Below are 12,530 nucleotides of genomic sequence, written 5' to 3'. Positions count from 1 at the left end.
AATCTCTAATGGAAATAATAGCTCTCAGATTTTGTAATTCTTCATTGAGTTGTATCTGTTTTCAACTCTTTAAGAGATGGTTAGCATGTCTTTTGCAACCAATGACTTGAATGTTCATCTTAAAAATTCTGCTGACTTGGTCTCTTGTTGTTCTTTTCTCAGAGAAGGATTTATCCCGTCTCTAATTAGAGAGAAAAAAAAATTTTAATGGCTATTAAAATTCACCCATTATGTCCAGGAATGACAGACTAAGTAGTTCAGAACAACCTCCCCACCGTGAACAATTAGTCAAGCTGGACTAGATACAGACACACTGACGGAGATGCTGCCACGCTGGTAAGACAGCAGGTCACGGAGGAAGAGAAGCCTGCAGGTGAACCATGGGGACAGCTGGCCTCACAGACAGAGGAGCTCAACCTCAGGTCACCTCAACTCTTGGCAGGAAAATAGGCCAAAAACAAACAAGCATATTAGAGAACATATGGCAGAAAACTAGGAGAAACAACAGATAATAAAGACAGAAACTAAAGAAGCCAGGAAATGCAGCTATTGGGCTTAGATTTGGAAACGAATATGATTATGCACAGAGAAGTAAAAAACAAACAATTTTGGCAGAACACTGGAAATTAAAAAAAATCCAAATAGAATGATGAGAACTAAAAAATACAAAGAGGTTTTAAAACTTAATATATAGGTTTATCATAAGCACAGCATTGCTGCTGCTGCTGCTGCTAAGTCACTTCAGTCGTGTCCGACTCTGTACGACCCCAAAGACGGCAGCCCACCAGGCTCCTCTGCTCCTGGGATTCTCCAGACAAGAGCACTGGAGTGGGTTGCCATTTCCTTCTCCAATGCATGCATTCATGCCAAGTCTTTCAGTCGCGTCTGCTTCTGTGTGACCCCATGGACAGCAGCCCACCAGGCTCCTCTGTCCACGGGATTCTCTAGGCAAGAATACTGGAGTGGGTTGCCATTTCCTTCTCCAAGAATAGCACAATAGTGCTCATTTCACATGCTAGCAAAGAAATGCTCAAAATCCTTCAAGCTAGGTTTCAACAATACACAAACTGAGAACTTCCAGGTGTATAAGCTGGATTTAGAAAAGGCAGAGGAACCAGAGATCAAATTGCCAACATCTGCTGGATCATACAAAAAGCAAGAGAGTTCCAGAAGAACATCTACTTCTGCTTCACTGACTTACATTAAAGCCTTTGACTGTGTGGATCACAACACACTGTGGAAAATTCTTAGAGAGATGGGAATACCAGACCACGTGAACTGTATCCTGACAAACCTGTACACAGGTCAAGAAGCAACAGTTAGAACCAGACATGGAACAGCAGACTGGTTCCAAATTGGGAAAGGAGTAAGTCAAGGCTGCATATTGTTACCCTGCTTATTTAACTTATATGCAGAGTACATCATATGAAATGCTGGGCTGGATGAAGCACAAGTCTGTAATGAAGATTGCCAGGAGGAATATCAATAATCTCAGATAGCAGATGATACCACCCTATTGCAAAAGTGAAGAGGAACTAGAAAGTCTCTTGGTGAGGGTGAAGGAGGAGAGTAAAACAGCTGGCTTAAATCTCAACATTCAAAAAACTAAGGTCATGGCATCTGGTCTCATCGTTTCGTGGCAAAGAGATGGGAAACAATGGAAGCAGTGACAGAGTATTTTTTTTGGGCTCCAAAATCACTGCGGATGGTGACTGCAGCCACGAAACTAAAAGACGTTTACTCCTTGGAAGAAAAATTTTGACAAATCTAGACAGCCTATTAAAAAGCAGAGACATCAGTTTGCCAACAAAGGTCCATCTAGTCAAAGTTATGGTTCTTCCACTGCTGCTGCTGCTAAGTCACTTCAGTCGTGTCCGACTCTGTGCGACCCCATAGGCAGCAGCCCACCAGGCTCCCCTGTCCCTGGGATTCTCCAGGCAAGAACACTGGAGTGGGTTGCCATTTCCTTCTCCAATGCATGAAAGTGAAAAGTGAAAGGGAAGACGCTCAGTCGTATCTGACTCTTCGTGACCCCATGGACTGCAGCCTACCAGGCTCCTCTGTCCATGGGATTTTCCAGGCAAGAGTACTGGAGTGGGGTGCCATGGCCTTCTCCAGTTCTTCCACTAGTCATGTACTAATGTGAGTTCAGTTCAGTTCAGTCACTCAGTCATGTCTGACTCTTTGCAACCCCATGGACTGCAGCAAGCCAGGCCTCCCTGTCCATCGCCAACTCCCAGAGTTGCTCAAACTCTTGTCTGTTGAGTCAGTGATGCCATCCAACTGTCTCATCCTCTGTCGTCTCCTTCTCCTCCCTCCTCCAATCTTTCCCAGCATCAGGGCCTTTGCCAATGAATCAGTTCTTTGCATCAGGAGGCCAAAGGACTGGAGTTCCAACTTCAGCATCAGTCCTTCCAATGACTATTCAGGATTGACTTCCTTTAGGATGGACGGGTTGGATCTCCTTGCAGTCCAAGGGACTCTCAAGAGTCTTCTCCAAAACCACAGTTCAAAAGCATCAATTCTTTGGCGCTCAGCTTTCTTTATAGTTCTTCTCTCATATCCACGTTTTCTATGCAGCTCAGCTGGTAAAGAATCTGCCTACAATACAGAGACCTGGGTTTGACCCATGGGTTGGGAAGATCCCCTGGAGAAGGGAAAAGCTACACATTCCAGTATTCTGGCCTGGAGAATTCCCAGTGCATGAGGTTGCAAAGAGTCGGACACAACTGGGAGACTTTCACTTTCACATCCATACATGCTGCTGCTGCTGCTAAGTTCCTTCAGTCATGTCCGACTCTGTGTGAACCCATTGACAGCAGCCCACCAGCCTCCCCCGTCCCTGGGATTCTCCAGGCAAGAACACTGGAGTGGATTGCCATGTCCTTCTCCAATGCATGAAAGTGAAAAGTGAAAGTGAAGTCGCTCAGTCGTGTCCTACTCTTAGCGACCCCATGGACCACAGCCTACCAGGCTCCTCCGTCCATGGGATTTTCCAGGCAAGAGTACTGGAGTGGGGTGCCATTGCCTTCTCCCATCCATACATGACTAGTGGAAAAACCACAGCTTTGACCAGATGGACCTTTGTTGGCAAATGTGAAAGTTGGACCCTAAAGAAAACTGAGCATCCAAGAATTGATGCTTTCGAACTATGATCCTGGAGAAGACTCTTGACAGTCCCTTGGACTGCAAGGAGATCAAACCAGTCAGTCCTAAAGGAGATCAGTCCTGAATATTCACTGGAAGGACTGATACTGAAGGTCCGATACTCTGGTCACCTGATGCAAAGAGCCAACTGGAAAAGACACTGATGCTGGGAAAGACTGATGGCAGGAGAAGAAGGGGGTGACAGAGGATGAGATGGTTGGATGGTGTCACGACTCAATGGACAAGAGTTTGTGCAAAGTCGGGGAGATACAGAAAGAACAGGGAAACCTGGCATGCTACAGTCCATGGGGTCGCAAAGAGTCAGACACGACTTAGTGACTGAACAACAATAAAAACAGACCTATATAGGGGGAAGAGTAAAAGAAGATACCCAGGACAAAATAAGGAGATGAAAAAGGAAAGATATATACAAATACAGAAAAACCATGAGGCATGGGACACGGAAGGCTCAGGCAGCACATGGAGAGAATCCCCAGAAGCAGAAGAAAGAGAAGTGAGAAGTCTCCAAAGCAGGGGAGACTGCAAGTCCGTGACCGCAGCGCAGGCTGACAGCAGAAGCAACCGAGGTCGAGAGGCGTCCGCCTCCTGCTGGGTGCGCCACATCCTTTCCAGGCTGCTCCCCTAACCAGGCTGGGACCCCCACACACAGGCTCCCCAGTTTCCACCCCATTATACCCTACAGAACTCAGGATTCACAGCCTCACAGGCTTGCTCTGCAGGGCTGCCCAGAAAGGATGTTACTTTACCTGCAGGTGTCACCTCAAGTTTAAGATTAAAAAAGATCATCAGGGTCCTGAGACACATGTGTTTTAAACCATTTTCATAACTACAGAAACAGTATGGATGCTAGCTCTCATGTGGAAACACAAAAATACGACCCCATATTCTACACATGAGAATTCTCTGTTCCAGTAGAGGCATTAGCAGATGAAAGATATTTCCTGTAAAGCTGCTTTGTGGTTTAGTCACTAAGTCATGTCCAACTCTTGCGACCCCATGGACTGTCGTCTGCCAGGTTCCTCCATCCATGGGATTCTCCAGGCAATACTGGAGTGGGTTGCCATTTCCTTCTCCAGGAGATCTTCCTGACCCAAGAATGGAACCTGGGTCTCCTGCATTGCAGACAGACTCTTTACCAACTGAGCTACGAAGGAAGCTGCTTTATTCAACGTTAAATCCAGTTGCAAGATTTTTTTTTTAAAAAATGGTCAACAATTGTTGCGCTTGATGGAATCTACTCCCTTAGATATATATTTATACATAAAAACATGACTATGTTAAAAAGTCTGAAATTTCAGTTTAACACAGATTGTCTTGAAATCTAATAAAGAATGAAAACAAGCAGGTAAGACCTCAGTTTTGGTGGGGGAAAACAGAAATGATTGGACACTACCATAACCCTCAAGACTAACATTTCATTGGTAAGTCACAGATCCGAGACCTGTATTTAATTCACCAATACAACTCTTGTGTCACTCCACAGTAAACTTTTAACACCAGGCAATTAAACTTAGTGCTTTTGCTGACTTGCTATTACATAAGATACCAATATAAGCACTGCTCCCTACACTAATAATCAAAGATCTCAAAAACTGCCAGGAAACTGTATCTTTAAAATTTTAAATTGCATTTTAAAAAAGCTGTTATTGCTCTTCATTTTAACCTGTACAGTGATAAACCATGACCATTCATCTCTATATTGCTAACTAAATTCACACTTCTAAAATACTTAGCCATTAAGCAAATAAAATCAGGATTTTGTTTTTGTCTTTGTTTTTTAAAAGTCTAAAGAATAAAATCAGTTTATATGAGAAGAGTTCAGAAACAAATAGAACTTCTTCCAAGATAAATTGCTTGTTTCAACTACACTAGACATAGTCCCTAAGGCATAAAAGTGGTTCCAAACTCTGTTTCATATTAGAACTAGGTCTGGAGGAATCTTTAAGAATTCTAGGGCCCAAGATGCACCCCATATTAAAGACATCAGGATGTCTAGGGGTGTGAGTCAGGTACCTCAACAACTTCAGATCCCCGACATGGGACAAAGCAGGGGGCCACTGCCCTCAGGCATGACAAGCTCTCGATTCATTAGAGAAAAGGCTGTGCAGTGAATGAGGACAAGAGTAATGGATCAGGACAAAGGTCTGAGGAAGGCAGGAAATCCGGGCTGTGTCCTCTGCCCTGAGGAAGGCAAGGTGAACCCTCTGTGCTGGGAGCCAGGTTCCTTCCTGAGGCGGGAGACTATACTGGATGGGGGCTTTCACAGGAAACCCCAACTCACAAGGTCCCAGGCGGAACCTGAGAGTCCTATCACTTAGAGTCCTCCAGGGGCATCAGACCCAAACAGACACATCTCCAGAGAAGACATCCAGGTGGCCAAGAGGCACACGAAAAGAGACTCAACATTACTCATTACTAGAGAAACGTGAATCAAAACCACAAGGAGTTACCACCTCATATCTGCCAGGATGGCCATCATCAAAAGGTCTACAGACAATAAATGCTGGAGAGGGTGTGGAGAAAAGGGAACCCTCCCACACTGCTGGTGGGAAGGTAAACTTGTGTAGCCACTCTGGAGAACAGTACTGAGGTTCCTCAAAAACTAAAAATAAAGTAACCACTTCTGGGCAAATATTCAGAGAAAATCCTAATTTGCAAAGATACATGCACCCCAGTGCTCACTGCAGTGCTGTTTACAACAGCCAGGACGTGGCAGCGACCTGCATGTCACGACAGGGGAGCGGGTAAAGAAGTCGAATGGTGTGTGCGTGTGCATGTGTGTATCACGCGTTGTGCTTAGCCGCTCAGTTGTGTCCCACTCTTTGCGACCCCATGGACTGTAGCCCAGCAGGCTCCTCTGTCCAAGGGATCCCTCCTGCAAGAATACTGGAGCTGGTTACCATTTTCTCTTCCAGGGGATCTTCCCAACTCAGGGACTGAATGAATAAAGAAGTGTGGTGTGAGTGTGTGTATGTAAACGTAATACTCAGCCATAAAAAAAAATGAAACAATGCCATTTTGTAGGAGCACGGATGGACCTGGAGATAATCATACTGAGTGAAGTAAGTCAGACAGAAAAAGACAAATACCATAGCATATCACTTATCTGTGGAATCTAAAATACGATGCAAATGAATTTATTTACAAAACGCAGACTGATGAACATAAAACATGGTTCCCAGAGGGTAAGCGGGGTGAGACAGACTAGGAATGTGGTTCCCGCAAACCAGCAGGGGCCCGTCCCCTGCAGGGTGGACGGGACCCACGGGAAGGAGCAGGGCAGGACAGAGTGCGCATTTGACAGGCAGCAGAGAGGAGGAGGGGGAGAGAGAGATGAGGGGAGAGAGGGAGAGAGAGGGAGGGGGGGGAGAGGAGGAGAGAGGGATGAGGGGAGAGAGGAGAGAGAGGGTTGAGGGCCAGGTCTGCGGAGGAGAGAGGAGAGGGGAGAGGGGAGGGGGGGGAGGAGAGAGAGAGGATGGGGACAGAGAGAGGAGAGAGGGATGAGGGAGAGAGGGAGAGAGGGGAGGGGGGCGAGAGAGAGAGAGGGAGAGAGAGATGGGGACAGAGAGGGGGAGAGAGGGGGAGGGGGGGAGAGAGAGGGAGAGAGGATGAGGAGGGGGGGGATGAGAGGAGGGAGGGGGAGAGAGAGGAGAGAGAAGGGGTGGGAGGAGAGATGAGGGAGAGGGGGAATTGAGGGAGGGGGAGAGAGAGAATGAGGGGAGGGGCGGAAGAGATGGCTGAGAGAGAGGGAGGGGAGGGAGAGAGAGGAGAGGGGGATAGGGGGAGCGGGGGGAGAGGGAGAGAGAGGATAGGACAGAGAGACGGAGGAGAGGGCATGAGGGAGAGAGGGACGAGAGAGGGGAAGGGGAGAGAGAGGAGGGAGAGAGGGATGAGGGGAGAGAGGGGAGAGAGAGGAGGGGAGGAGAGAGGGGAATGAAGGGGATGAGGGGAGGGGGGGAGAGAGAGAGAGGAGTGGGGACAGAGAGAGGGAGAGAGAGAGGAGGAGGGGGAGAGAGAGAGGAGGGGAGAGACAGAGGAGTGGGGCCCACGTGAGCCTCACAGCAGCCCTGAGACAGTGGGGAGGGGGAGAGGAGGGGGAGAGAGAGAGGAGGGGAGAGAGGGAGAGAGAGGAGGGGGGAGAGGAGGGAGAGAGAGGAGGGGGGAGAGAGAGAGAGGAGTGGGGACAGACAGAGGGAGAGAGAGAGGAGCGGGGAGACAGAGAGAGAGCAGGCTGCACACCGGGTCGCAGCAGCAAAACCTTTCCCTCCGAGGGCTTTGGGTCAGGCCGTGATCACCTCACAAATCCCAGATGGCCGGGTTCTTCACCTCCTACCTAGTGGCTGTTTACTCGGATTATAGAACAACAATTGCTGGCTCAGCCAACGCTCTCTGCTCGAGGGAGGCTGGTGGCGTTTTTACAAGCGAGAAATGCCCTGCCAAAGGGGCGTGAGGAGGTTGGCTCCACCAGTATAACTCTGTCCTGAATGTAAGCAGTGCTCTTGGTTTTATTGTCAGAGTTTCCCAACATCCACCCATAATTAATTTTTTAAAAATCAAACGCAAGCTGGACGGAGCAGTTTATGTGGCATTAACCCAGGGCAGAACAGCACGGCATGGGCAGCAGCGGAAAGCCTGAAACGATGTTTGCACACACTGACCTTCTGGCCTCTCCCCCTCTTCCTGGACTCCTCCCGCGGTCTGCAGAGGTCCTGGCAGCCTTTCTGCGAGCCGGCCACAACACTGTGTCTTGTTGCTCCGCTTTTCACACCTAAAACCCAAGTGGACTGAAGATTAGTTACAAGTTTCCATGGCCTGAAATACTAATGCAACTTAGGCCGAATAAACTTTTTAAAATTAATTCACTTATTCTGGCAACAGGAAACCATAGTTTTTGACAATAAACATTGTGTACTGCTTGCTCTTTGACGTCTACTTATAACACTCTGTTGAATATGTTCCAATATCTCAAGGAATTCATAACTCAAGGGTCAGAAACCACCGTGCCTGTCACGTGACAACACTAGTTCCACAGGACCCCGTCTGTCCAGCTGGTGGCCTGATGACGCACCGGGATGCCCCCAGGGGTTAAGACGCCCGGGGGCTAAGACACCCGGCTCCCAGCGCGGGGCCCGTGTACCACCCCTCTCGGGCAACCGGATCCCAGGTGCTCCAACTAAGCGTTCTCATGCCACAACTGAGACCCCGCACAGTCAAATAATTTTTTTTTAAAGATGCCTAAACTTTATGTATTATTCAAACTCTGATTCTTAAGTTTTGATCTAATCATCAGAAACCAGCTTCTCAGAGAAGGCAGTCCTGTATTAGAGGAAATAAATATTAGCTCTGGGGCAAGTCTGAGTTACTCTAGAAAACAGCCTTTGGTACGAAGTTTCAGGTTACAATCTATATAAATGAGAGATGGTGATTTTATGCCCCACAAACTTCCACCTCAAACCAAACTCGTGTCCTGAAAACACATAAGCCAAAAGGAACATATTCATCACGTCAAATGAGGCTTCATCAGATGCTAAATGGTGTAGAAACCCTAAGCAGCCAACAGTGGAGTGTGAGTTATTTAACTGAGATGCTTCACCGACAGCTGCGGCATCGTATCCTGCTCCTTGATCTCATTCTCTCTGCCCCAAGGGCCTGCCTGCTGTGTGGCTTTACACTCTGAAGCCCTCAGCAGACCAGACACCACATACACGCCTTCAGTAGGGTAGTGAAGGGTACTCTCGACATGAAGGGCACACGGCAGCCTCGGGCGACACTTGGGGCCCAGCCACAGCCTGCCTACAACGCCATCGCCCTTGGACGCCGACGCACTTGTCAACAAGGTATCTACATGCAGGAGCTGCCCACGGAAGATGTTTAGACACACAGATACTGCCCTATCCTTAGAAGGAAATGGCAACCCACTGCAGTATTCTTGCCTGGAAAATCCCATGGACGGATGAGCCTGGCGGGCTACAGTCCCTGGGGTCACAGAGTCAGATATGACTTAGTGACTAAATAATAACAACAAAGTGTTTTGTAGACAAAGATCCAGAATACACATTATTGCCGCTTAACACCTAAGACAAACATTGCTAATGACATGTTTTCACAATCATGCAGTCAGTCACAGACTGGTATCAGCAAATAATATCTGTGGTTACGTTAAAGTATCAGTTCACAGAGAGCTTCAGTCGTTGACTAATGCTTTCTTTAAGGATGTCATCAGTGAACTGCAAGTAGCTGAAAGGGCCCAGAAAGGAGAGACCAGGTCGACCCCCTTTCCTTGCCGCAGTCCGGTGAGCAGACGCCGACCCCCAGCGTCCTGGCTCCCCCACCTCCTGGAGACCCTTGCTGTTTGCTCCTCGAGCAGGCTGTCATCACCGCACAGGCGATCTCACCCCAGCTCAGCAAGTCATCCATCACTGAAGTTCCTCACTTTTATGCCTCTTACGAAGACCTCCCAGCTGAGATGAGGCTTGATAAACCCAGCACTAGTGGACGTCTACCGTGAATGCCTCCGAGAACCTTCAGCTGGCGTGCTACGTGCACCCTGTATCTGTTCTTCCTCCAGCACGCCCCGGTACGGTGAGTGTTATCAATCATCCAGGACCAAGTCATAAATCCCAGACTCTCTTCTCTCCTCACGTTCACTCTTCATTACACAAGTGATTCACTGCCTCCATTTCAAAGGAAAAAAAGGCCAAATACAAAAGGAAAAAATTCACAGCCCCAGAATGTTTATCAAGTTACGCTGCCTCAACTTTGGCCAATTAAAAATCTGTCTGGGTTCAAGTACCATCAAGGTGAGAAAGTGACCCCAGCTGACTCTCAGAGGGCATCAGTTAAATCACTACCTCCCCTCACCTAGCGGAGATAAGCAGGATTAAGAACTATTTCAATACTGAGGGCCGATCTCTCTGGGGCAGAACCATGGGGAGGCAGCATGAGAACACACGGTTGAGAAAAACATTAAATTTCTTAAGAGCTACGTGGCCCACGGCAAGGTCCTGCCCAGGGCAGAGCAACACAAACCAACCCTTACTCTCAACACCCATCCTCCTGCACACCCCACCTTCCTACTTCCAAGACACAGAATTAAGACTAGTAACACTACTGCTAATAACACATTTAAGCAATTACTATTTACCGGAACAAGACACTCTGCAAGATCAAAGACCAAAAAGGTTTGAGAGGCCTGATCTAAGAGTCTATAATTTCAATGACAAAGGCATATACTATGACATTTTAACACTGTCCGAATGGGAAATTTCTTCTGAGCTCCTAAAATCTGAATAATGAATTACTTAAAAGCGATGTAGAATGCAGAATTTTGAGACTGTGGGAAGAAAGTCCTTTCTACATATACTTTTGGGATTTGGGATACATGCAAGCTCACAGGTTCTATGCAAGCAAGACACAGCTGATGATTCGCGTGCGCATGCACACACACACACACATGCCAAAACATCAAGTTCATTCTGTCAACAAAGAAGAAAGCCAATGTGAAACGGACTGCCAGTCCAGGTTTGATGCATAAGACAGGATACTCAGGGTTGGTGCACTAGGATGACCCAGAAGGATGGGATGGGGAGGGAGGTAGGAGGGGGGTTCAGGATGGGGTCACATGAGCACCCATGGCTGATTCATGTCAATGTATGGCAAAAGTCACTACAATAGTGTAATTAGCCTCCAATTAAAATAAATAAATTTATATTAAAAAAATAAAAAACTGAAAGGTCAAGGAAAAAAAAAAAAGCCAAACTAAAATCTAATCATAATCTTCAAAAGATGATGTGGCATCATTTCCTTTATAATCATTGTACAGATAATTAAAACATGGATTTTAAACACGCAGACCAGTTTTAATATCATATAACCCCTCCCATCGGGAGTCACCTCTCCATCTTTTTAATTCCTTGATCCTTGTATGTAGGTTAACCTGACCACATGTTCCCCACACGTCTGAGCTTGAAGGAGAGGGACGGAGCTTCACATCACTGTTACCCTGCTGGTGCTCACGTGTTGAACATAGCAGGTGCAGAGTACACATATGATTAATTAGGAAACAAATGAAGTCAAGTAATCAACAGGTTCTAACACCTTCCTTGTAGTCAGCCTTCCTGCTAAGGCTGAGTAACCTACATCGAGCTGCCAGGACCGCTCACCCGGTGAGAGGACTGGCAGGTTCCAGAGGAGAGGATACGGGCAGGCACTCAGGCTAAACACGACACCTTAGAGGCAACTCCTGTAAACCTCCCGCCAGACACTCGATGCTCTGGCAACTGGCAAAATGGATTAAAGAAATGATACCACCAGCTTATCAGTCAGAGTAAACGATGCCAGCAATGTCTCTCAGTTAAATTCAGGGACAGGCTAAAATATCACAGGACCCTCCTACCCCTGTATGAACAGGGCAGGTGCCAAAGCTGGTACCTGGGGGTCATATCCAAGACTTGGTCCCAAATGGCTGCATGAGAAACCATAGGGCTGAGGGCTTCCTAGCAGCCTGATGCTGCCCAGTATCCAGAAAGGAGCCCCGAGAATCCTGTCCGCCTCTTGTGAACCTTTCAGATCAGGTGCAGACAGAGGAGCCTGGTGTCCACGGGGTCGCAAGTCGGACACAACTTAGCGACTAAACCACCATCACCACCACCACAGTTAACCTAAAGGACAACACCTGAGACGTCAGCACACTGATCTGATCTGATCTGTGGACAGTCCCCCATTTGCATGCCAAACTGTTTAATAAACATCTGTGTGTCTGGAGACTTGCCTTCCACAAGAGCTGGTAGACAGAGTTCGCGTTATAGAAATGTGTTAAGAAGCCTTCATCAGCCTCTACCGGCGACTATTATTTATGAAAAAGAACCTAATAACTGGACAGGGCCGAACAGTTTAGATAAGGTATGTCTCTGTGCTGACACGCAACTCCATCATTCACAGACAAGCCTCAATCAGACCAATGGACCGGGGGAGGGTGTGGGCCTGGGAAGGATCTCCTTCTGCTCTTGCCCACGGCCACGTGGCACCAGTGTAAGGAAGCCCTTCAGCGACCTTTGTTAGTGAAAAAGCATCAATGGCCCGGCTGTGCAGTAGTTCAGGAGGAGTCGGATTGATCAGCTTGACCATGAAGACCCACTCAGGTGGCTGCCTGAAGAGCTATGGTCAGACGTCCCAAGTGGGGAGGGGGAGCGAAAGCCATTTCCACATGTTAAGTAACAACGAGTAGCATTATACACTTCCTGTCCTGCGGTGCCAGAAGTTAAAACCGTGGGATCTCAATTCTCCTGAAAATTTGACATGATCTATTTCCTACAAGCTAGCTACAGTTCCAGCAATGACTTACAGACCTTGAGGAAAGGGCA

The 12,530-nt window shown here is 47.6% G+C and overlaps 1 protein-coding gene across 14 annotated transcripts in view; it reads right to left on the bottom strand.

The window, feature by feature from the left end:
- The window catches only part of MCPH1 (microcephalin 1), a 220,651-nt gene that overhangs the window by 171,532 nt on the left and 36,589 nt on the right, over positions 1-12,530 (bottom strand). For all 14 annotated transcript variants that reach the window (XR_006266847.1, XM_043454468.1, XM_043454476.1 and 11 more), the window contains one exon: positions 7,827-7,936. Coding sequence is in view for 13 of the 14 variants with exons in the window: in XM_043454468.1 (XP_043310403.1) it covers positions 7,827-7,936 (110 nt within the window). In the remaining variant the exon portion in view is untranslated. The remainder of the gene's footprint in view (positions 1-7,826; positions 7,937-12,530) is intronic.

This window comes from Cervus canadensis, chromosome 31, assembly GCF_019320065.1.
Source record: "Cervus canadensis isolate Bull #8, Minnesota chromosome 31, ASM1932006v1, whole genome shotgun sequence".
Classification (NCBI taxonomy): Eukaryota; Metazoa; Chordata; class Mammalia; order Artiodactyla; family Cervidae; genus Cervus; species Cervus canadensis.
The sequence above is the reverse complement of the archived record's forward strand: the minus strand, read 5'-3'. Positions and strand labels throughout refer to the sequence as shown.